The sequence below is a fragment of the Colletotrichum phormii genome (assembly GCF_030913505.1).
Source record: "Colletotrichum phormii strain CBS 102054 chromosome Unknown BDP81scaffold_15, whole genome shotgun sequence".
Classification (NCBI taxonomy): Eukaryota; Fungi; Ascomycota; class Sordariomycetes; order Glomerellales; family Glomerellaceae; genus Colletotrichum; species Colletotrichum phormii.
The window spans coordinates 464,202-489,184 of record NW_026851457.1 but is presented as its reverse complement, the minus strand read 5'-3'; the positions used below and the strand labels follow the sequence as shown (position 1 = coordinate 489,184).

Sequence of the window (24,983 nt, the reverse complement as noted above, 5' to 3'; positions counted from 1 at the left end):
GTTGGGGGTTGCTTTAGGTCGACATCGGTGCTGTGCATCTCCAGCCCGCGCCCGTGCCCCATTCAGTCGACTCGACTGTGCTTGCTTGTGTGCTTGTCTTGTTTGGAGCCTCATACCTGACGGTCGATCCTTGGTCAATCTCAGGTGCGAGATGGGTGGCTCTGGTCAGTGCCACAGTGGTCGACGGGACTCGCTGATCGCATGTCGGCTCTAGCCTAACGGGCTGTTAAGTTGCAAAAGTAGTGCGGGCATGCAATGCGGTAGGGAGAAGCCAGGGTATTCGGGGGTCAGGGGTCGGGCTCGCCGTCGCGGTCAGGTCAGTGGGGAGGGAGGGGAGAAAGCTGAAGCACCAAGGGTCTTGAATCTAACCTGGAGCAAGAAAAACAAGAGGGATAGAGTCCTCCATGTCGTCTCGGTATGGAACGGCCAAGTGTGCATTGCATTGCTGCGAATCCAGTTCCGTACATAGGTGCTGTCTGACCCGGCAAGTTGGTGTGGCAGAACAGGAACTCGGAAGCTGGGCGAGCGACGTTGCCTGCAGCTCCCGTTCTGGCAGTCTTGGAAGCTCGGAAAGTTAATTGCTTTGCCATTGCTTACGAAAAGGCTCTCGTATGGGCTGACTGACGTAAGTGATACAGACAGCAATGCATGTCTGGTTCGCGCAAAGCGATGTGTAGAAAGAGCACTGTATGTATGCGGAAATGTAGATAGTAGGAGCGTATAAGGTTAGGCAAGCATGCAATGCTGGATTATAATATCGAGGAGAATGCCCGCTTCGGTGCCATGTTTGATGGAAGATGATGTGAGGATTGTTCCCGTCTATGATACCTTGGCCCGTGGTGGCCGGCGGTTCGGCATCCCCTGGCGCCTAAACAATGCATTCGAGGAAGGAGGACACCAAACGAGGATCGATATTGAGAAGGAGGGGGAGGGGAAAGGGAAAGGGCCGGAAGGGAGGACGGAGCAGAGGGGGAGGGCAAGCGGAAGTGAATTGGGGTCGAAACTCGAAAGGCAAAGAAAAAGAGAGAGGGAGAGAGACGAGATGAGGGCGTTTGCTTTTTTTTTCTTTTGCCCGAGCTTCTTTTCTGAGGTGCTTTGAGCCTTGGGTTGTTTTGTTTGAACTGACTTTATTTCGCGCCGGCAGGGAGATGCTTTCTTGTTGCGTCGGGAATGTCCCAGCGATTGCGACCGTATGGACAGAGATTTTGTCGTACTGGGCTGACATGACGTTGGCACCCAAAAGAAGCACCCGGGAATAACACTTATCATGGAGAAAAAGTCAGATGAGGCCATCTGTACAGATAGAGGTAGGTAGTCACGTACTTACTTTTGCGTGGCTTCCAATTCATTGACACCTTGGTGATGGGGAGAAGGTACATACAGCCCTTCATGATGATGTAGGTACCTAGCGAAAGACTTTCAGTCAAGATACGGCGCACCTAGGTTCCTACCACACATTCGTCGGTCGTGGGCATTTGGTGGTTTGGGCTCTTCCTTCCGGATAGCCTCTTTTCATCCGTATCGTCCAGCAGGGGTATGCCGACCAGGACTCTCACCAACTATGCGTTGTCTCTGATCATTAATACCTCGAGAAACCTTACGCTCAACTAATTCAACTACCTACCCACGGTCAAATGAGATGCTCTCGTGACGAGGGTCGCCTTACATGGCGATGCGACACCTCATCTCGGACGAATACTTGCCCAAAGTTGGGTGTTAAGAGTGAGACCCTTCCGACGACGAATTCCCGCCCACCCATTGATAACTTTCAAGGTGATCAAATCCCGTCTCTCTCTCTGGTCAGAGCCAGGCAAGCCACGGGCCGGTCCAATTAACCGCGGGAATGACCGTCATCTTGCGCTTTCTCCCGCACATCAGAACATCTCGCCGTCATCATCCGACGAATGAAGGGCCTAGAATGCCTGCTTTAAAGGTAGGAACAAGGCACGCGAACATGGCAAAGGGAAGGTAAGCTTCGGCCACCCGCCGCGTCCGCTCCTTCTTTCCGCCTTCCCTGGTTCTTCTAGCCTGCCAGAATTCGCCTTCCGAAGTAGAAGGTATCACGTAAGGCACGAATATATCGTCGTTCATCCCCTCTGACGATCTATACTACTTTGGTAAGCTGCAATCCTCGTTTTGGTCGGGCTGAGCCGCCGCGCTCTCGTGTAGTAATATCTTGACTGGTATTATCGCGAGGCACGACGCTACCTACCTTAGGTAAGATCAGGACCGAACTACTGTGTAAAGGTACGTATCATGTCTGAGATGCTCTCACGCCGGCCGGAATTTCATTGCGGGGCTTCGCTGGCCAATGCGCGTTCCTGGCTTCTATTGGAATTTGGATCTTTGTTTCAAACCATCGGGGACTTGGGCTTCCTGCTCCACAAAGGGTCCAGGCAATGCTTCATCTCTTTGGGCCTCTTTCCACGGCGTCTCCCACACTGCAATGATTTATTACGGATATGTCTCAACTCTTTTCTTTCCTCAATATCCAATCTGCCAGTCACAAGTGTCTGCATAGACCCCCCAGTCCACGAGAGCCAATGCCTGCCCTGCTGGCTGCACGAATCCTTGAAGAATCACGACAATTTTCCTAATTACCTCCGTCTTCCCGCCCGTCTTCCCGTTCAGTGCCCCTGGGGCCTCGCTAATTGGGAAATGATACACTCCTTGCTCAACCGAGAGATTATCTTGGGCGACCCATACCCTACGGACACACACCATCCATCTTCTGTCCGTACCTATGGTGCTATTCCATCGTCAACGTCCGTGCGGCTTGGTGGTGTGCACCAGCGATAGTGCTGGGGCCGAGAGTCATCTTAGATCTACGAGGCGTTGAATTTGGAGGAGGTTCTCGAAACCGAACCGTGGCTGGCTCCATCTCCCTACAAGAGTAGCGTGGCCGTTGTGATCTTATTTTAAACCCCCATCTCTCTCTTTCCATGTTTTTAATCAAAAAGCCGTTACACCAGTCAAGCAAGGTCCCGTTTGTACTAGTGTTGACGAAGAGACGGGGGATGCCGAGGGCGCCCACCAAGCAAACGAGTGGTGCCTGTCGAAATCATTGCAGCTCTTTTGGGAATACCCACCGCGCCCTGCTCTTTCAATTCATCTGATTGCGTCTTGAGGGGCCTTCAATTGCCAGGAGATGGAAGTCCTTCATAGACACCTGCCATTTGCTCATTGCTTGGGGTTCATACGGATATCGTGCCTTGAATTTCGTGATATTGGTTCCATTCCCCAGCAGTCTCGATGAGCTCAATGGCTTGGCTCTACCGCTATAGGAAGACTAGTGTAAGACAACCTCATTGCTGATGCCAAGCATTCATGCAATTTTTGTGCGGTTACTCGATCTAGCAGGGACGCGATATCCAGACCCAAGTTGACAATACACACGTGCGACGAATCAACTTCATGGTAGCTCAGTTTGAGTCTTTGAAGGAAGTCAGGCGAGGTGCGCCAGGCCGCGACTGCGGTTCAAGGCCGTTCGCTCAGAGAACCCCGCGAATTGGGCACAATGGCCAAGCTGAGGAACTCATGGATCATCCCTCTTGCGACGCGAACTCAAGTGACCAAGTTGCGGCGGGGTAGTCGTAGGTGTTATAAGCAAAAATAGCCGTAATCTCCTCATGTACATCGTGAGCAGGGCGTGTCGAGTTCATATCGAAGAACCTTCAAGTCCGGCATCTCCGAGCCGATTGCCTTGTTCAACGTGAGTAATTCGGCATTGGTCACTCTCTATTAATCGTTTGGATGTTTCCTTGCCAGGGAAATGGAGGGGATAAGGGATAAGGTTGTGTAGATCCTGGCAGACGTGTCCATACACAGCAAACTTCATCATGCCCCAAACTCTCAGGTGTATGAAGGGTCCAACTCACACGTTCATCTAAGGTATTGGTCATCTGGGGAGTAAAAGGCAGAGTCTATACGAATTACTCTTCTGCGCAATGCCATTGCGGGAACACACAGTCATGGTTTGATAGACGATGAGGACCTCGCCGAGTGGGTGATGGAATGGTGTGCCAGTTAACCCATGGATAGCCCCCTTCCGTGTCACTGTAGCCCTTTTTTTTGGTCATTTAATCGTGCTTCCAAGGGATCCACTCAAAGGATCACAGAGAGAGTGAGTATGTGAATGGACGATACCAATAGTAATGGTATTAGAGATAGGAAGTGAGGCCATGTTAAGCGACATGTCATTCTGTCAACCACTTTGCGCGCCCTTCACGTCGATTCCATCTGGCTTACAACGGCGTACTGTTGGCTGACAAAGAATCCGCACCTTTTGCGCTTCAAGACCTCACGACCTGGAGTTTTCCCATCAATTCATGTTGCTCCTTGCTGCCAATGTCTGCTCAGCCATGTAGGTCAAAACGTGACATGCTTCTGTGTTTTTACTTCAAGAACACAAGCCAGAAGCTCCCTAGCAACCGTCCCTGCACAATGCAGCTTGCTCTTTGGCAAGCAATCGATGCCTGTGTCGGATAGCCAGCCGAAAAGGCCAAGGGTTCAATTCGATTGGGTGAACCATTCTGTCGGTTCGAGATGAAAGAGTTGTAGGCCAGATCTCTCAGGTGTGGGTGATTACTGACGAGAGGCAACCCGAGTATCACCCTTTCACATGTTACGCGGGTGGCCTGGTGTTGATAGGGTACGGAGTTGTTACGACATTTCTCTGATTTACTTCACAAGCTCCGTGTGTCGATGGTGCTAAGCAATTGATAGAGGCCACTTGAAGCTCCTTGGTCAGGAAACCCCAGCCGTTTGCCCATGAGGTTTGGTTTTCCTGCATATATCTTCTATTTACGAACACTCCATGGTGCAACGCTGGCTATTGGTATGACATCTTGGAATGCAGAGATGAGCACCGGAGGCCTTATCAATACTACTATTTCTGCTTCTGGTCCAAACCAGCACAGGCTTGTCAGCTTGCTGGAGTACATGGTATCAGGCAACCAATCTTCGTCGTTACGGGGACGATTACATATGTGTGGCAACCATTGGTCTACTTACGACTGGCAGTGACAGACTGGCGAATGGCTCAAGGAATAATGCTGATCAGAAGTTTGAAAGTATTGCCTTTTCTTGGACTTGTTGACTCCAAAGTCATCACCCTAAGCCTCATAAGTTCGCACACTCGAACTCCGATAGTTGAAAAGTGAAATGCAACGACGATGCCCTCCTCGAGGAAATTTAGATGGATGATTTCCCGTACGTTTCCTTCACACCAGCCAAACTTCCCAGTTGGCAGCTTCGCAACTCTCACTTTATCGACCCGGGGAAAATGTATCTTGCGATTTTCCGATGCATGGGCCATGCTTCTTGTCAACGACATCTCAATCGTCGCTTGTTCTTGTCCGGTAGGTTGCCAGGGCAGTCAAACACATGAGACAAGCTGAATACGGATTGAATCAAGGATAAAACTCAGATGCGAGGTCGCTTTATTCTAGAGCGTTGGCCACTGAACGGAACCGGCCTCGGAATTCAGCGGGGATATTTCAGCATCAGGACGGGCATACTAAGGTACGTTGAGTGGGTGTTCTTGAGACGGACCATACTCCGTTATGAAAATGCTTGACTGCATCGTTGACGTTTCGGTCCTCGACGGCTCCAAATGTTCGGAAATTACACGAACCATCGGTGTCCAAGCGCCGGAGGCCGGAGACATATGCGGACACCCGACGCCGAGCCCAAGTCGTCAGGCGGCCCCACGTGACGCCGGAGCTCTCTTCCGGCCATCGTTCCTTCCAGGTGCAACGGCTGACCCTTTGGGCCTGGGCACTCTAACAATTTAGGTTGTGGCTGAGGCTAAGTGTGGGGTCATCAAGAGTGGAGCTGGTTGGAGCACTGGACCTCTGGCAGGCGGAACCTTTCTGGAAGTAGCACCCCTGCCCGCGCCAGAAATTCCACTTTCCAATTGAACAGCTCGACCATCGTGGAGTCGAGAATCTTCCACCTCACCCTTATTCCCCCCGAACCTTCAAATCCATCTCCGTTACCTATCCTCCCACCTCTCAACCCATCAATTGGTTGGCCTGTTCCCTTTGCCAACTTTCTCCTCCCCGATTCAACTTCCTGGATACGATTATTGTTGCCGGTTAGGGTCACAATGTTCTAAGCCAGCATCAAAATCCATCTTCCCATCGGTTACTCGCTGCTCTACGGTTTCTCACGCTTCAGTCTTCTTTCATCGGAGGTCTGATTCTACTGGTCTTGTCCCACTGCCGTATATACCATCAGTTGTGAGTATTCTTATCTCGTTCTTCTCTTCTAATCCCCTTCCTTCAGTGGACGCTTCCGCCGTTCTTGCGTCTCCAGCAGAACACATCAGCTAACTAGGTGTCGTTACCCCTTGCAGATATACCGATCCCCTCCTATTCCCATCACACCATCGAACTCTTCTCTCTATAACGACAACTATAGTCAATCAGCCTCATAATGGCCTCTACCGATTCCACTGTTGCCAACGGCGCTGAGACCTCAGCTGCCCAGCGCCTCCTCCAAACCCATGCCGACCTGCACCCCACTGTCGAGGACGTCCCCGATGAGGATCTCCCCGTGAAGTCCGGCGACGCTCCTTCCTGGGCCGAGCCCAGCTCCAGCAGAGCTGCGAACAAGCAGAAGGAAGCCTCGGCCTCTGGAAAGAAGATCGATACCCACTCCCATGAGCTATTCCCCGAGCTTGGAACCTCCAAGGGCAAGGGCACTGGCCCCAACGTCACCCCCATCTGGGGAGCCAAGAGCAGCGCCTCTACCCCCGCCAACGGTGTTTCCCGCTCCTCGACTCCCGCTTCGGGAGTTGCTACCCCCAAGATGTCGATCCCTGGTCGCAACGTTGAGACAGTTGTGCTGGAGCCCCAGTTCATCCTCCCGCGCAACCAGCTCAAGCGCCCCATTCCGGATATCATGAAGGACATCAACCGCAAGTCGCGCGCCAACATCACCTTGTCAAACGGATCCAACGGAAAATTGAGGTTCGAAGCCACGGGTCCCCAGGACATTGCTCAGCAGGCCCTCAAGGATCTCGTCCAGCAAATTGGCACCAAGGTAGGCGGCCAATTCTTTATCCACCACACACCCTTGCTGACATCCCATTTTTCAGACTACCATCAAGGTCCCGATCCCCCAATCTGCTCGTGCCCACATCATTGGAAAGGGTGGCTCTGTTATCAAGTCTATCCAGGAGAAGTCTGGCGCCCGAGTCCAACTCCCTAAGGCGGAGGAGGGCAGTGCTCCCATCGACGAGGATGATGACTCCACCATTGACGTCCTCGTTGAGGGCAACGCTTTGTCCGCCGCTTCTGCTCGTAACGAGATCCTGAGAATTGCTGGCGACCGCACCGCCAACCTCAACAGCAAGCTTAAGGGTATTCCGGCTGAGTTCTACCCCTTCATTGCGGGCCCTGGAAACAGCCACATCGGTCGTTACGAGAACAACGGTGTCACGGTCCGCGTTCCTGCCCACCAGATCTGGGCTCCTCGTGGCCGCAATCTCGTTGCGAACGAGGGTGAGCGCCCCGTCTTCACTCCTGCCGCCGACAACCACATTCAGCTTCAGGGTGACCGCGCTGCCGTCCAGGCTGCGCGCGCCGAGATCGAGCGCCGTGTTCAGGAGCTCCAGAACCAGCTTGCTATCGACCAGTTCAGTCTGCAGAAGGGTCGTCACCAGTTCATCGCCGGCCGCCGCGGCGAGACCCTTGACGATTTCTTCAACCAGACTGGTTGCACCATCCTTTTGCCGACTGATGAGGATGACGACTCTGTCACTGTCATTGGTCCTGCAGCTCAGCTCACTAAGGGTGTCGAGACTGCTATGGACAGAGCCATGAACATGCAATTCTCCACTTTCGACATCGGCAGATTCCACAAGAACGCTCCTGGAGGTGTCAACACGCACGCTCGCAACGTCACTCGTTACCTGCGTCACCGCGATCTCTTCGACAACATTGAGAGTGCTCACAACACTCACATCAACACCCCGTTCACCTCTGCTGGCGCCTCGCCCTATGAGCTGTACGCGCGTGACGGCAAGAGCGTTCTCCAGGCTCAATCGGCAATTGAGAAGCTTGTCCATGCCATTCCTCCTGCCAGAATCGCCCCGATTCCTGTCGACCCTTTCTACCACAACTACCTGGTTAAGGACGTCAGCCCTCGTATGATTAACAGCCATGGCGTTCACGTCATCCTCCCTGAATCTGGCGAGCCCGAGGCTCCTGTCCTTTTGGTCTTCGAGGGACCCTCTGCCTCCGAGCCCAAGCCTGAGATCAAGACCGGTCGTCCCTCTCAGGATGAGATCCAGGCCTTCCAGAAGGGCCTGGAGGAGGCTCGCAAGCAGATTTTGGATATCATTAACAAGCAAGAGCAGATCGCATCAGCCTCGGTTGATGTGCCCCAGAAGTGAGTTGTGTCGTGCCCATTCGCACAAGCTTGTGACACTAATTGCATTCTACAGGTTCCACGAGCGCCTCCGTCGCTTCATCAAGAAGGAGCAGGCCAACCGTGCCAACGACCAGATCCCCATTCGCGTTTCTTCGGTTGGCACTGTTGTCAACCTGCGTGGTCCTGCTTCCGCTGTCAAGAACCTCGAGGCCAAGGTCATTGCCTTTGTCGAGCAAGAGAAGGAGGATGAGAAGGAACGTGGTTACACCATGTCTTTCGACTTCTCCCAGAAGTACGCCAACCACCTTATCGGCAAGGGCGGCTCCAACATCAAGGAGCTCCGTGATCGTTTTGACGTCGAGATCCAGGTCCAGGATGGTCAGGTCGAGCTGAAGGGCCCCAAGGCCAAGGCCGAGGCCGCTAAGGCTCACATCAGCTCCCTGGGTCGCACCCTGGCTGACGAGGTCACTCACGTCCTCAAGGTCGATCCCAAGTTCCACCGCGAGCTTATTGGTGCGGGCGGCAGCGTCACGAACCGCCTGCAAAGCAAGTACAAGGTCTTGATCTTCTTCCCCCGATCCGGCAAGAACGCGAAGGACGAGGAAAACGCCGACGCCAGCAGCGATGCTGGCAAGCCTAAGCGTCAGCAGGAGCCCGACGAGGTTATTGTCCGTGGTCCCAAGAAGGGAGCGGATGAGGCCCGCGACGAGATTCTCTCTCTCCTCCAGTACCTCAAGGACACTTCCTTCACCGCGACTGTGTCCGTCCAGCAGAAGCAAGTCCCATCCATTATCGGACAGGGTGGTGCTGCCTTGGAGGAGCTCCGCGTAGCAACTGGTGCCAAGATTGATATCCCCAGTGCTCGCGACGCCGAGACCGTGGAGATTTTGATCAAGGGTACCAAGCCCCAGGTTGCTGCTGCCAAGAAGGCTCTTGAAGAGAAGCGAGACGTTTTCAACGACACCGTTGTGCAGACTATCGAAGTGGATAAGAAGCACCACAAGTCTCTCATTGGTTCTGGAGGTAAGATCACTTATGCCACTTGGATTCTGTAGCTTCAACTAACACTACTTAGGCGCCAACCTCCGCGACCTCGTTGTCAAGGCTGGTGGTTCTGACGACCGCCGCGAGCTTGCGCGCACCATCCAGTTCCCCAAGCAGGAGGCTGATGGCAACACCATCAAGGTTGAGGGCCGCTCCGACATCGTCAACAAGATCGTTGCACAGATTCAGGAGATCGTCGCAGAGAAGGAGAGCCAGGTTACTGAGATTCTCGAAGTTCCTATCGAGAAGCACAGAACCCTGATCGGCCGTGGCGGAGACGCTAAGCGTCAGCTTGAGTCCCAGTTCACCGTCTCCATTGACATTCCCCGCCAGGGCGACGGCAAGACTGGTGTCAAGATCACTGGTCGTCCCGAGAACGTTGAGAAGGCCAAGGAGCATATCGCCTCGCTCGTCAAGGAGCAGGAGGGAGAGACCCTCCAGGTGCCGCGCAGCCTTCACCACTCCATTTCCAACAACGGCCAGTTCTTCCGCCAGCTCCGCAACAACCACCAGGTTTCGGTCGACCACGCTGGACAGGCTCTTCCTCCTAAGCCCAGCGCTGCCGCCAGCCGCAGCAACGGTGGTGCTTTGCCCTTGATCACCGATGACGAGGATGCCACCGCTGACGCCCACTCCTGGAAGGTTGTGGACAGCGCTGCTGGCGAGGATGGCGAGATTGCCTGGGTCCTTCGTGGCTCTCCCGAGAACCTCGAGAAGGCCAAGGCTGCGATCGCCTCTGCCATTGAACAGGCAAAGAAGAACACCCACACGGGTTACCTGGTCCTGCCCGACCCCAAGACCTACCGCTATGTCATCGGCCAGGGTGGCAGCAAGGTCAACTCCATCCGCAAGCAGAGTGGTTGCAAGATCAACGTTCCCCGTAACGATGCTAAGGAGGATGCCATTGAAGTCATCGGCAACGCCGACGGCGTTGAGAAGGCCAAGGACTTGATCCTTGAGGCTGTGAGAGAGGGACTTAGCTCGCGTGCGCCCCGGGACTAGAAGTCTGGGCGTGATTCTCCAGCAACAGCAACAGAGGGGGGGTCTTACCAACACTTCAGGGACCAACTAAGCGCCCTTAGTGCTGAATGGTTTGGCGATTCCCGGGAAGCAGAGCCACTTGAGTGGTAGAAAAGAGCGAAAAAGGAACCAAGGCGGCAATTATATCTTAGTATCCCGAGATATAGGTCGCCTGTCTTCCATGTGTATGGGCTAGTAGGGAGATGTAGTTATACGTGAACAAAGTGATATATACACCGCCATCAACGGAATAAAAATCTGGATTAAAGTTACCTGCTGTTCCTCAGTATGCTGCGCGATGAGTCTGAGTGAATGCAAGGAAATGCCCAGTTGGTTTCCTGTGTGAGAAGGAAAAGAAGGGCAGAAACAAAAAAAAACTCGTGCACTTAGATACCTAAACTAGGATATCGCTGCGTCAGGATCACCTATTAAGCAGCTCAGGTCCCCGCGGACAGTTTAAATCCCCATGGGTATTTTGGGTACCCAAGAATTTGTATCTCCAAGGACGGTTTGGGCCCCCACGGGTTGGTTTCTGGATAACTACCCATAGGTTCTTCACATGTTGGACGAGGTACAATTCGACAATACTGAGAATTTTCAAAGCAACGTATATAAGCGACATCCGTACAAAGCCAAGCTCTAACTAAACACACGCCAGAGTCCTAGTTGTGCAATGTTCCATACACCCAAAGACCAACGCGTTCATCTTCCCAGTACGAATACCATAGCGTCCCTACCCAAAAATAAACCCATCAGTCAAAGCAAAGCCATATAAGCCACACAAGCCACGCTCACTTCGCTACCTAATTTACCCGCTACGCCCACCCGTCCTGCCGTCGTCCCGAACATACCTACTTTAGTGCAGGGTCGTTTAATCTTACACCGAAATTCAGAAAAAGGAGCCTCACACCGACCAGCAATTTTTTAGCGCCGGGGGGAAAACATCGATTGACGTCCGTGGTGTACCGTGGCATCGCACAAGTCAAGCACGTCACAATATTGAAAACATAAGCCACTCATCATCCAGCATTTCCCCTTTATTTCCTAATCGATCTATATTGCGAAAAAGAAAAAAAAAAGAAGAAATATTCTTTTGAAACTTTGTCCCAACATCTCATTAAATAGTGTGTGTGGTTTTACATGGGAGAAAAAAAGGAAAGTTGAGTGAAAAAGGGGGGGATACCTACAAGCGAAGAAGACGAGAAAACCCCGATCCCAAACGCCTCCCTGACCGGCGGCCGCTCTAAAATCCCAATCGATTGACGCCTTTACCCGGTACCTATCTTGTGGTTGGATTTACATATTTTTTCATTATACACTAGCCTCCCTCATATCAAGCATTCGAAGATGATGGGATACACAGTTTGCGTAAAGGTGGTAAGAGAATTCGTAGTGGTGTCATCGCGGTGATCATTTATGGCGTGTGGTGATTCGGCTGCAGAGGATGCGCTTCCGTGGGCGAGGTGAGCGGCTCATCGCCATCCACAAACGCCGCCGCCGTGGCCGCCGCCTCGCGGAGGTCGCTGCGTGCAGAGAACCTCCTGATGGACCGCGTGGAGGCGTCAGAGTATCTCCTCATCATGTTCCGCTCGCTGGCCGAGACCTTGCGCTCCGGCGTGGTCGGGGCCGTCGCCGCGGCCGGGGGTGCCGCGGGCATGTACTCCTTGTGCTCCTTGGGCGAGGGCTCCTGGCTGCCGCTGCCGGACGACGGCTCGCCGCGCAGAGTCATGGCGTTGGACCATCTCTCGGTGTTGGGGCGCGAGGGCTTGAGCATAAAGGAGCGCCTGTCGGGAAGTTCCTTCATTGGGAAGGGGCTGTCAAGGAGCATGGCTTTCTGCGCCGCATGCTCATCTTCGTATCTGGATGATGAGGTGGAGGGAGGGTCCAAGGGTGTGATCTCGTCAATGTCGGCGACCATCGGGGAGGCGAAGCTTGACACGCGCTTATCATGACCGTCACGAAGAGCCGTGGGTTCCTTGATCGTCATGGCATTTGACCACCTCTCGCTGCCACGCTTCTTGTTGTTCTCCTTGCCACCGACCTTCTCGTTCATATCGTCTCCGGCAGCGTCCTTGAGGGTCACAGCCGACGACCACCGCTCGCTGTTGCGTCTGAAGCTAGGGGGTATCATGGGCACTGGTTCGATGGAATCCTCATCCATGAGCCTCTTGCCAGCCGTCTTCTCGCTGGAAGACGAGCCTGCGATGGAGGCGTCCATGCTGGCCGTCTTCTTGAGGATGTCGTCCTTGCTAACGGCCTTCTCGCTCTGGGATTCGCCCTCGAGTCTCAGCGTCAGGTACGTAACGCCCGAGGGGTAGTAGCCCTCCTCGATAGCCCGGGTGAGATCGTAGCGGGCCTGGTCGCTGATCGACCTGGTGAGGCGGAGCTTCTTGATGTTCTCAGCGTCGACAGTCTCTTCCCAAGTCTTCTGGAAGAAGAGCGCAATCTCGTTGGCCAAGAGGAGGACGTAAAATCCGGCAATGACGGCCAAGTCCTGCACCTGGTGGGTCGTCGGATAGTCAGTTCCCATTCGGCGGAACTCTGGGAATCGCATGCTGGAGCGCTGAATCGTGAGGATCTTGATAATGGTGACGGCGATGCTCATGAGCCAGAAGATGATGTTGGCCACCTGCCAGTTGCGAATCTTGCCCTTGATGCCGCGGGTGGCCTGCATGACTGCGCATACACCGCAGCCTGCGAAGACGAAGGGAAGAAGGCCAATGGCATAGCGAATCTCTGCGAGTCTGGCAATTTCCATAATCTCCATCAGGAAGACGACGAGTATGGAGAAGAAGTAGACGGATAGTTGAGCGTGCCTCTGCCATTCCTTCTTAACGGTATACCGCTTGATCTTGTCGACGATGAGGACCGGCACGATGAAGTGGAAAAGGGCGAAAGTGACTGTAAGACGAATCCATGCCGGTAAAGGAATGATGATGGTATCGAAGAAACACATCGACGGAAGAGGGCTGAACCTCGAATCCACCGTCTGGGCGGAGCATTAGCTGTAACGTCGCGGGATACTGGCCAAGGCCAGGGAAATGGGAGCAACTCACCAGCCCTTCAGGGCGCATACCACACAATCGCGACATGATGGCTAGCTACCGCGAGAGAGGAAGCAGGGGGCTATGTTGGGAGCCAGTCAGCAGCTCTAGATCGGCGGGAAACAGGACAGGAGTTCATCTCGAAAGGGAGAGGGAAACAGCTGCGACATAACTCTATCTTAATATCATCAATGCCGTGCCGACAACACGTCTCGGAGTTGCGCCTCCCCGCCTCCTTCCAGAGTCTCCGCCAGGCGACAGGACCCAGGCCTCCCTTGGGCGTCTCTGTGCTTGTGTTGTGGCTCTTGGGGCACGTTGTGTAGGCGCACGCTCGGGGCTTGCAAAAGGGGCGTTTCATTGTTGTGACACTGGTGACGACGAGTATATTTCGAGAACTGTGCAGCAAGGTCGGAGGTCGAGCGGCCCTGCCGCTGGTGTTAGCTGATTGGCCGCGCGAGGAACGGGAGAGACATGATGGTGGAGGTTACAGTCCGATGGGGGAAGTCCATTCTAGAACTGCGATGGCCGTTAGTTGCAGCAGAGGACACCATCTGGCTTACTTGCTTGCTTGCACCCACGGCAGGGCCGCTAGATTGCTGCATGTTTACATGAGTGCGGCGTTCCTGTCTGTAGAGGATGAGGCTAAACACACGGCCCTGTGGTACGAGGGAGTGCCGAGCGGTGCTGTTTTAGTTCCAAAGTGTAAGCCGTTAGACCAGCGTAGATCCCGCTAGCACAACGACGGGCCCGACGCTGGGGAGGCATGTTTATCAAAGCTGACGATGCAGCACACGTGCGTGAGGGAGGCAGGCACAGGCTGGTATATTGGGAGGCATTATGGTGTCTGGACCTCTCTGGCTGTGGTTGCTTTTTCTCACGTCCTACCCAACCCACACACACCTATTTCGAGGTTGGCAAAGCTGGCCGCTTCTTGTCTGCGATCCTTCCGCCTCTGCCCTGCTGCTCGAATCTCACCACTTCTGAGGTTATCCCCACGTTACGAAACTGCCGACATGTGTTGTGCTGACGCCCTGCCCAATCCTCCCGAGTCGTGCGCCTGAGTAAGATTTCATTGTCGTCATGAAGAAAAGTCCACGGCCAGCCTGCATGAATGTCGCTTGAACATTGAGAAAGCTATGGCCACACTGAGCCACCAACAATGGAAGCCCGGTTCAGGAGTTTGTAACGTCTTCAGCTTGTTGTTCCAGCTAGGTGCTTGAAGCAGACGAAAAACATCAAAAAACATCCTACACACCATGGCGACGGCGTGCTTTGCGTTGGCCAAGAGAATTATCACGGAAACCACAGAAACCAAACCAAGCGGTCGAAGGCGGCTCAGGTCAAGATCCGGACCGCACGCGGTGAGAGTTCATCGTGTGGCAGCCGGTCAAAGAGCAGTTTATAGCAACACTCCGTCCATCCCAATCTTGCACACTCTCTCTTGATGCGGGCCGAGCGTTCAGACGGACCCGATCAAGACCCCGGTCATTGAGAGAAGCCGTCTCCTAGTCGGAGATCCATTCGGGCCCCCCATCCCGGTGCAGCGAGCGGCTGGATCGAATGTGTGAGATGAACCGAACTCTGTCGTGAACGGAATTCGGATAACGAACGGGTTGTCGTTTGGGGGCATGCTCAAGATGCTGTCCGTACTTCGTACAGAGTATGAGTAAAACAGGGTTGGTCCGCTGGTGGATAGAGACAGTGGCACAGTGGTACCCGCCACCCAGGTCCCAGTGGCAGGGAGCCACTGGAGCCTCTTTTTCTTCGCTCTGGCCTCGGCTGTCGGTGCATGCCCGCCGCATGTGTCAGCAACTGAGGCTGGAATTTGCACGTGAGCGGATGAAGAACCCAGTGATTGTCAGTTGTCAGCAGAATCGCGTAGATAGGCGAGGTTTGACGAGAGGAGTTCCGAGACTAAAGAAGCCGTGTTTCCGTGGCGGTCGGGGGTACGTATTCGTACTCTTCATAGGCGTCGAATCGGCGTCGTGGCGCGAGTGGTTCTGTCCCGGTTTTTTTTGAGTCAAAAGGCCTGCAGAATATAATTGAACAAAAGCCCATTTCGATATCGAGATGTGGACCAAAACCATTCCTCGGGCGGTACGCCGTCTTCATCGGAAGTTCTCTGCAGACTGCAGTCTCTGGTCTTGGACATTTTCCGACCTTCCCTGCTCGGACTCGAGCGTGTGCCGCCGCTGACACCGAAATGTCTGTCATGTGCTTGTTCATTGTCCAGTTTTAGTGCATGGTTATCATTGATGGAGTCTAGCATTGTTGAGCGTTGAGGATAATTGTTGGAGAGAACAAGTTGCCAAGTTATCAGCATGGGCGGGGTTGGAGCTCATCTGGAGAGTTTCCAAGACTGACTGATCAAGTGTTGAGAACACGTAAGATGTATTCGTATGAGTGGACAGATATCTATTACTCAGACTTGGAGTATGTACAGATGGGATAGGCAAGAAAGAGTTGTCATATCCTTCATTGGTAATAGGTACCTTCTGGGTTCAGTAGGCAAGAGCGATCTCGCATCTTGCATCTTGCCCAAGGTTACAGGAACGTGCCAAGCCGAGGAGGAGCAGCCCAGTTTCCTCCCCTCTTTTTTATCCGCACGCTAGCAACTGCTTAGCTTGGGGCCCTGGTGCTGGTTGATGGTTCTAAACTTCTGACTGAACAGCGACTGGCGGGTTGCATCTGGTCCACAAGAAGCTGCCGTCTCACTCGGTCTTTGCTGCTGTTGAATCTTGTGAGGCCGAGGCAAGTAGGGTCCTTCTCCATATGGGCATGTTGCAGATGTAAGGTGTGGTGGTTGGGGAAAGAGCGATGCTGTGCCACTGGCGTACGTATGCCTCTCCAGCTCTTCCAGCTTCCAGAGCTTGCCACATTGCCCAAAGGCTGACTAACAAAAGGTCATATGGCCGTATGTTGAGACTCTCTGGAATCGCCGGAACAAGATCTGGTAACAAGATTCCAAGCTGTCGTGGCTGCCCATGACCCGTCCCCTTGTCGTCGTCGTACGTTGCAAGCAAGGTAACCTAGAGGCTGATAATAATCGACAGAGGTAGCTCTAATTAGCTCTCATGTCTGCGGCCACCAAGACAAATGCAGCCCGGCCTGGCAGGGAGCTTGACTAGTGGCTCAGAATTCCATGCTCCCAGGGACAGGTGTGCCCAGCAGCCCAGGCAAGTGGGTGACACAATGGATTGCCGCCCAGCACGAAGTACCTAGCTCTATTTCTATTCTTCCTATCATTAACTTTTCTATTATCATTATTATCAGTATTGTTTTCTAAATATTCTATATAGAATACGTCTAAAGAAGTATGATATAGATATAATAATAATAAGAATAATAATAGGAATAATAGTAGCAACAGGAAAAGTAGAAAGAGTGATAGAGAGAGTATTCCATGCCAGGCAATGTGCAATGAGAGAAGCGGGAATTACCTCAGAATTGGGGACAGCATGAAAGATACGTGCCCTGCTTGGTGTGCGGGAGGCCCACGTATCGGCCGGTGGCGGATCTACGAAGTACCTCCTGGGCTACCTGCGCTGCTGCGGCATCCTAACATCCCTACCCTGTAGTCCCTGCCAGCTGCCTGTCTATCAGCTCCAGGCCCCATTCCATTGGATGCCCCATGCTCCCCAGCTCTCAACCGTGACGCAATTAAAGTCCCGTTGCCCATTTTCGCTGAGCTGCGTACCTAACTCTTACGCCTCCTGCCCGCACTCGCACTCCTCACGCACTTAAGGTACGCACTGCTCTCGAGTCTCGTGTGCAGCACCTACAGCTACCATTCCCCAAGGTACGGATACAGCTACGTAACCTAGCCGACGGCCAGAGCATTTCGAAGCTCCTCCTCTCTGTCAAAGTCTCACATTTCCCCCTCATCTTTACCAAATCTTTGCGAGAAAAAGCTCCGACCCTACAATCCTTTCGGCCAACCTCTTCGACTTCGACCACCTCACATTTCAAACTTACCGCCCTCATTCACCTTACCTACCTCACCTAGAAGCCCGGAGCTTTACCTCAAAGCTCCCTCCCCTCCCTCGGCCCATCCGCCAACTCTGCGTCCGTTCATCGTCCCTAGGCTTCCTTCCGTGACCTTTGCCATCATTCCGTCCAACATCACAGCCGTCCTCGTCCTCTTCGTCGCTCTCCTCACCGCCCTATTCTACGCCAGCTCCCCTACGAACCCAACCGCCGCCGATATGCCAGACTACACGACGGGCGTGATGCCCTTGTATCAGGTGCACAAACCTCCCTTCTCTGTCGAGTCGCCTGGCTACGAGCGCGTTGAGGGCGAGACTCTTCCCCGCCGCCATTGGAAAGCCAAGAACGGCCTCCGAACCCAACCTCACCCCGACGTCCACACCGTCTACGACATTGTCAAGCGGAGTGCCCAGGTCTACCCTAACGAGCCTGCCGTTGGAACCAGGAAGCTTGTGCACCTTCACAAGGAGAAGAAGAAGGTCCCCAAGAACGTCGATGGAGAGGTCATAGAGGTCGAAAAGGAGTGGCAGTTCTTTGAGCTGTCCCGTTATTCTTACCTGACCTATGCCGACCTCCTCACCTATATCAACCAGATTGGCTCAGGCCTGCGGAAGCTGGGTCTGAGCAAAGGAAGCAGAGTCCACCTATTCGCTACTACAACGTACGTCCGAGAGCAGAACCCTCTTTGTCCCTGCCTTACCTATCCTCCCAAGTCCCGAGCACTCCGCCCTCGAACCCCCCCCGAGTCTGGGCCTGCCGAGAAGAAGCTAACCCAACCTTTTGGAATCTAGCGCAAACTGGATGGCCATGTCCCACGCCTGCGGTTCGCAGTCCATCTCTATTGTCACCGCTTACGATACCCTCGGCGCCAGCGGCGTCGAGCACTCGCTGCTCCAGTCCAATGCCGATGCTATGTACCTCGACCCTCAACTCCTCAAGACAGCAAGCGGGGCTCTGAAGAAGGCCGAGAATGTCAAGTTTGTCATTTACAACAACAGCTCCCTCTTTTCCGATGGCACTGAAGTCGACGCCTTCAGAAAGGCCAACCCCGATATCAAACTTGTTAGTATCGAGGAGGTGCGCGCATTGGGCGAGGAGAACCCCGTTGAGACCGTAGAGGCAAAGCCTGAGGACTTGTTCTGCATCATGTACACTTCTGGTTCCACGGGTCCGCCGAAAGGTGTGCCCATGACTCACGCTGGAACCGTGGCAGCAAGTAAGTCATCTTCCGTGAGCCCAAATGTGCTGCAGATGCTAAGTGTTACGCTCAGTTACTGGTCTCTGGACCTGCGTCGAAGAGTGTGTCAGCAACAAGGAATATGTCCTGGCATACCTGCCCTTGGCCCACATCTTTGAACTTGTCCTGGAAAACCTCGTCTTGTTCGTGGGTGGCACCCTTGGTTATGGTAACCCAAGAACGCTTTCCGATACGTCGGTCAAGAACTGCGCTGGTGACATGCGCGAGTTCCGGCCGACGGCCCTGGTTGGTGTGCCGCAAATTTGGGAGACGGTGAAGAAGGGTGTCATTGCCAAGGTCAACAGCTCTGGCCCTCTCGTCAAGGCCCTCTTCTGGGGAGCCTTCAACTACAAGACCTTCATGGTCAAGTACGGACTGCCCGGCGCTACCATCTTTGACAGTGTCGTCTTCAAAAAGGTTCGCGAGTTGACGGGCGGTCGTCTCCGTTTCATTATGAATGGCGCGAGCGGTATCTCGGATGGGACGAAGCACTTCCTATCCATGACTCTGGCGCCTATGTTGACAGGTTACGGATTGACCGAGACAGCTGCCAACGGTGCCCTCGGTGACCCCCTGGAGTATACCTCCGATGCTATTGGTTCCATTCCCGCCGCCGTTGACCTCAAGCTCGTGTCCATCCCCGATCTGAACTACTACGCCGACTCCAACCCTCCCCAAGGTGAAATTTGGGTCAAGGGTCCCGCCGTGCTGAAGGAATACTACAAGAACCCCGAAGAGACGGCCAAGGCCATCACCGAGGACGGCTGGTTCAAGACGGGTGACATTGGCGAGTTCGACAAGGTCGGTCACGTCAAGGTCATTGATCGCGTCAAGAACCTTGTCAAGATGCAGGGCGGAGAGTACATTGCCCTCGAGAAGATGGAATCCGTTTACCGCGGCAGCCCCTTTGTCGCCAACATCATGGTCTACGGCGACGGCGAGCACTCCCGCGCCATCGCTGTCGTGGCTCCCAATGAAAAGGTTCTCGCCGAGGAGGCGAAGAAGCTTGGTGTTGATGAGCATAGCATGCACACTGACAGCAAGGTCGTCGATGCCGTTCTCAAGGATCTTGTTTCCAACGGCAAGAAGGCCGGACTCTCTGGTCTCGAGATTGTCGGCGGCGTGGTCCTCTGCGAGGAGGAGTGGACACCCGATAGTGTAAGCTTTGACAAACACCTCCCTCGCCCCTACTTTACTGTAATCAGCAGCAGCTAATGAACCTTTTTCTTTAGGGTCTCGTCACCGCGACGCAAAAGGTCAACAGAAGAGCGATCAAGGACAAGTACAAGAAGCAGATGGACAAGGCCTTTGGCAACTAAAATGGACGATGCTTGGAAGTACTGATTTACACTAAACCCCTGGTTGGCATATACTGCTTGGAAATGGATTAGTAATGGAAAGTAAGCCGAGTGGAGTTGAGGGGAGGGGAGGGAGGAAATGGAAAGGAAAGGAAAGGTATGAATTGTTCATTGTCCTATCAAGGTATCAAATGATTCTATCTGGATGTATCTGTACACTATTACCCAATTACTATCGCGAAACTGTTGCCTTCTACACATATTCCATGGGAATCCAGACTCGCGGCGTTCCAAAGCCTACGAGCATGTCAAGGGTGACCGAATTCACCATTGCCCATGGGGACTAAAACTGCCAATGGTGATCTTAACTACCCAATTATCCATGGGTACCCAAATCATGAAAATCCATGAGTATCCAAAACCCATGGTGACCCAAACTACCCAGGAAGAATTCAAAATATGAATACCTTCATGCTACGAGAGCATGCTGACTGTTATGGCCGCGCCAAGAAATCAATGACAACCAATTCCCATTCACATCCCTACCGCCCATCAATTGGATTGTGGTCTCAAACCACGGATAACCTGACATCAGATTAGTCTTGAAAAACATTGAATGGGACACGATGGTCCCCAGGCAGGAAAAGACGAGCACCATCTTATAAACGCTCAAAGAATGATACTCGCCCTACCCTATGAGGTCTTCTCCGAACACGCTTTCATGTACGGCTTCTTTCAACTCCAGACAAAGAGGTTCCCCTCGTCAAACATGATTTCAGGGTCAAAAGTCGATTGATGTAAGCCTTTGGAAACTCTTTCATTGTATGAACTATATTGTCGTGGCCTCATAGCGAATCCCATTCCCCTATGCAAACAAAAGGGGCTTTCGACGAACCGCCTAGACGCCATGCTTGTAAAGCGCTCAAAACACATACACCACACACACTTGCACACATCATTGCCATGCCTGGAAAGCAACACATGCACATCCCCGTTCTATACATGGAAAGAGGAAAGAAAAAGAGTCGCTTTCGAGATGATCCAGAATCTTCCAGTACCTCGCCGTGTTACATCCTCTTCCCTCCTATTCCAATGCTCTATTACCGCCACCTACTCATCTCCCCGTCGACCGGCCGCCTTTCCTCCGGAAGAAGATTAAGTACGGCACGTCACTGCTGCCGTTCCTAAACACCGTATCGCTAAGGTCAGACCCTCGGCCCGTCCCATCGATTACAATTCTAGTGACCTTGGAATCGTTGAGTTTGTACCAAACCGTAGGATCCGCGTTGTGGGGGTCCCTGACATAGGCGTAGTAGTGTCCAGTACTGATGGATGATCCCGAGTGGACAATGACAGCATAGCACTCGTAGTCGAATGGGAGCTCAAACTTCTCGTCCGGCGGAGGGCCCACGGTCTGGCGTTCTTCGGGCGGTATAAAGAACTCGTCGAGGTTGAATTTGTTAAAGTCCCAGGTAATTTTGCTGCTGTCCTTTGATGCTCTGCTGTAATCCTGGTAGCTGAAGCGTTTCAAAGAAAGACAAAACAGCTCGGGCATCCGTGCCAGCCTAGACTGCTTTCTGCCCTCTACCTTCTTGTTGCAATTGTCGCATTGATAGTCGCCGAGAATTTCAGGTTCGAGCAGCGATCTCAAGCAGTCTTCGAGGGTGTGTAGCCTCGAGTTGACAGGCACCGAAAGGAAGTCGTAGTGAGACCAGGTGTATGTGCGGTTATTGCACTGCGTGCAGACCACGGTTGAAAGTTCCAAGCCACGCCAGTATTTGTCGACGATGGATGAGTTCTTCCTTTGGTATTGGCCCCACCACTCGTAACTGCCTTGCAACATTGACTTGCCGCCCCCCATTTGTGGTGGAGGAATCTTGTCTGGGTCAGCACGGTCTCGACGTTGGTTTGTCTCGTCGTGGAGGTACGTCAGGAGCCATGACATGAACTCTTGAGCATCCTGTTGTCGACTGCCTCCGAATTCATCACCCTTGTCTTTGATACGGCTCTTCTCACAGACTGACCGAGAATAGTCCTAGTGCTTGTTAGCATTTGCAACACGAATGGGAGTGGGCAAAACAAACCATAAGCGTTTGAGCCTTCATGACGTCAAACTTGCCAGAGTCTAGCCAGTGGAACAAGTTGGACAAGATCCGAGACATCAGCTGGGGGTGATCATTCTTCTCATCGGCTTTCCTTGGCACCTTGTACATGTTTTGCCACTCGAACGAGGCGAGGTCCTTGCCAAACCCAGGCGACATCCGAAGGACTTGAATTGTGCTGTTGGCATAACACCATACACCAGGGTTATTGAGACCTGTGATATGTTGGCCATCCTTGACAGCATTTGCGATCGAGGGAGAGTCTGGACGGGCGAGGGGACCCTGCTTGAGATTCCGGGCTTGAACCGCCATGGCGATCCCAGTGTGGGCCTCGTGGTCATCCTGGTTCTGTGATAAGCCACTATAACTCGGACGAGGTACAGCCGGTGCGGGTCGAGTAGGCGGCGATGGCAGCTCAGAATAGATATCGCCATGACCTTGGGGATAGCCATGATTCGGCCTATCTGGGCTGATTGGCGACTGCATGGACTCCTGCTCTGTGGCTACCGCAGGGAATCTTCTCAAGAATTCCTCCGTACTGCGGACATGCACGAAGCCGGGAGATCGTGCCGTCTCGATCTCAGCATTGTGCAATGTTTCCTCCCAAAGTTTGACCTCCTCGGGCTTCAACGGCGTCACCTTGTACTTCCTACTAGGCTTAGAGATGGAAATGGTAGGTTTCAACGGAGAGCGAGCCATGGGTGCTCTCACAGCACCGGCAGTTTGTGATGTGGCGAGGGCGCTTCTGCCCATAAGGTCGGTCCAAGCATCCAAGCCTCCTTGCAGCAGCTTAGGGGGGTTCTTCAGGTCTTTGCCGTAGTTGAAGTACGTTAAGGCGCGTTGAAGGGACAACAAAGCGGCGGCGTCCATATCGGGAGAAATGTACCGTGGTATTGAGTCCGAATCCTGGTCGTGAAATACCACGAGATCAAAAGCATCCCGCCTTTCAAAATGGTGGTACTCCTGGGGCGGCGAGAGAACCATACTCTCAGCTATTTGCTCCGATGTGATATTTTCTCTTAGGAGAATGCTAGGTTCAATGCAGATGACAGCTTGCGAAAGTATGTGGCCTTCGTCAAAGTCCTCCCGGCCTCGGACGTCAATGATTAAGACTTGTAGGGTTGCGGAGCCCCTTTTGATATAGTTCATTAGATCTTCAGCAGTAACGGAGTCGCCCTCGGGTATCGAAATGCTAGACGTTCTGGGAGTGGCGGCAGGGTTGGTGGCAGTGAAGTAGTCAGAGGATGATCTACCAGCCGCAACGACGGTATTAATCGATGCTGAAGAGCCTGTCCGACTAAACAGGCCTCTTGGTGTACTCGAAGGTAGTGAAGCCGCTTCGTTGGATACGGTCCCCCTGGCCGGGCTATAGATCGCATCTGGCATCTTGGGCAGATCCGGAAGGCTTGTCACGACAGCCACCTTTGGCTTGTCGGGCGGATCTGGCATCGCTCTCGGTCCTGCCGGTCTTGGGGGCATAATGGGGTGCGTCCGTATGCGAGGATCTTGGCCGGGCAATGCTACCGGTCCTCGCAGATTGGCGAAGCGGGCAGCTAGGTCCTCGGCGGCCTTGCTCTTAGGAAGGCCAGGGCCGCCGGCCCCGGAACGTATCACGTTTCCATGCAGCGACTGGGGTTTCGGTTGGACGGCCGGCTTCGTTTTCGTTGCCGGCGACCCGTTGACCTGCGTCCCGGCTTCGGCTCGTGTGGGGCTAAGGACCGGGGGGCTTTGCGGTGTCCGCGGGCGGATGGCATCCCCGTTGCTGATGGAGGTTGGTCTTGATGTTGTGGGCCTGATGCCCGTCTTGTGATTATCCGCAATGATGTCCGCCTTGATCTTCTCAAAGTTTCCATGCTGTGAATCTATCTTCTTCATGAGAGCGGTATAAATGCGGTTCAAATCCCCGCGGCCACCCTTGACCGACACGGACTCGTTGTGCATAGGGACGTATTTGACAGCAATCAGGGAGGCCTTGATGTACTCCTTGAAGGCCATATCGGGTCGACCAAAGTCGCGAAAGGTCTCGGCTTGTCGCATAGCGTTGTCGGCCATCTCAAGGATTTTGCGCAAGGGTAGGTTCATGTCGATGTGAGGAGCGGTGGATGTGAGGTCATCTATATGTGGTAGCGGGGGCTTGCCGCCGCGGCCGGCAGGGCCCCCATCTCCGCCCATAGCGAAGGTATGTAATCCGGAGCCGTTGGATAAGGCCGGACCGCCGCCGCCGAGGACGGTTCTGGTGGCTGAGGAGGCCGTGGAGCTCATGTGAACGGAAATGGATGTCTTGGAATCGGGTGTGGAGCTTGAATCATGTCGTTGTAAGCTTGGTGACTCGGGTGCAGGACAAGGAAGCTATCGATGGTAGTGTCGAGGAAGTGTGGAAATCGGAGGAATCGAGGTAGGTGGGACGAGGACAGGACGCGGACGCAACGACAGTCGGCGACGGGTTCGTCATGAGTGGCAGAGACGGAGACTACTATTGTAGGCGTCGTTTGGGTTCGGCCGCAGGATCGTTTATTTGGGTGCTGCAGGGCGGGCTTGAATGGACATTGTTCTCTAAATCGAGGCGAAGCTCGGGAAAAGAAGGGTCGTGGTGTTGTCAGGTAGGATGGTCGAAAGGAAAGAATGTCTGTCTTTGATGGATGGAGTTGGAGGTGCGCAGCGGTCCTGTGAAAGCCAGATGGTCTTTGGTGGAGGGACAGCCTCGTTGGCTGGCGCTAACAGTTTCAACAATAGCAAGACATTGTGGAGAGGAAACGGTACCGTTGCGGCGGCTGTGCTGGGGAGGGGTGACTCGGTGCCTTTTCCGACAGGGCCCGTACTCTTTTTCTAGGCCTGCCAGGGCGTTGTAACTTGCGCTGGAGAGCAGGGGAAT

The 24,983-nt window shown here is 53.6% G+C and overlaps 4 protein-coding genes across 4 annotated transcripts; 2 read left to right on the top strand and 2 right to left on the bottom strand.

Annotated features, from left to right (window-relative positions):
• Nucleotides 1-6,438: 6,438 nt before the first annotated feature.
• On the top strand, nt 6,439-10,425 carry BDP81DRAFT_324877 (KH domain-containing protein; the record flags this gene model as incomplete). Its single annotated transcript, XM_060584926.1, has 4 exons — nt 6,439-7,047; nt 7,103-8,397; nt 8,453-9,402; nt 9,455-10,425. The coding sequence occupies 4 exons, from the start codon at nt 6,439-6,441 to the stop codon at nt 10,423-10,425; spliced, it is 3,825 nt and encodes a 1,274-aa protein (XP_060442941.1).
• A 1,025-nt stretch (nt 10,426-11,450) lies between these two features.
• BDP81DRAFT_378581 (uncharacterized protein) lies at nt 11,451-14,023 on the bottom strand. The gene is made up of 2 exons (XM_060586799.1): nt 13,500-14,023; nt 11,451-13,432 (listed from the first exon to the last, which is right to left on the bottom strand). The coding sequence occupies exons 1-2, from the start codon at nt 13,533-13,535 to the stop codon at nt 11,858-11,860; spliced, it is 1,611 nt and encodes a 536-aa protein (XP_060442940.1). The 5' UTR covers nt 13,536-14,023; the 3' UTR covers nt 11,451-11,857.
• Nucleotides 14,024-17,220: 3,197 nt separating this feature from the next.
• On the top strand, nt 17,221-20,310 carry BDP81DRAFT_353098 (AMP-binding enzyme). Its single transcript, XM_060586238.1, has 4 exons — nt 17,221-18,135; nt 18,266-18,690; nt 18,746-19,869; nt 19,944-20,310. The coding sequence occupies exons 1-4, from the start codon at nt 17,693-17,695 to the stop codon at nt 20,028-20,030; spliced, it is 2,079 nt and encodes a 692-aa protein (XP_060442939.1). The 5' UTR covers nt 17,221-17,692; the 3' UTR covers nt 20,031-20,310.
• Nucleotides 20,311-21,123: 813 nt separating this feature from the next.
• BDP81DRAFT_396313 (ubiquitin carboxyl-terminal hydrolase) lies at nt 21,124-24,373 on the bottom strand (the record flags this gene model as incomplete). Its single annotated transcript, XM_060588172.1, has 2 exons — nt 21,124-22,044; nt 22,094-24,373. 2 exons carry the CDS (start codon nt 24,371-24,373, stop codon nt 21,124-21,126), a joined length of 3,201 nt encoding a protein of 1,066 aa, XP_060442938.1.
• Between the last annotated feature and the right edge of the window lie 610 nt (nt 24,374-24,983).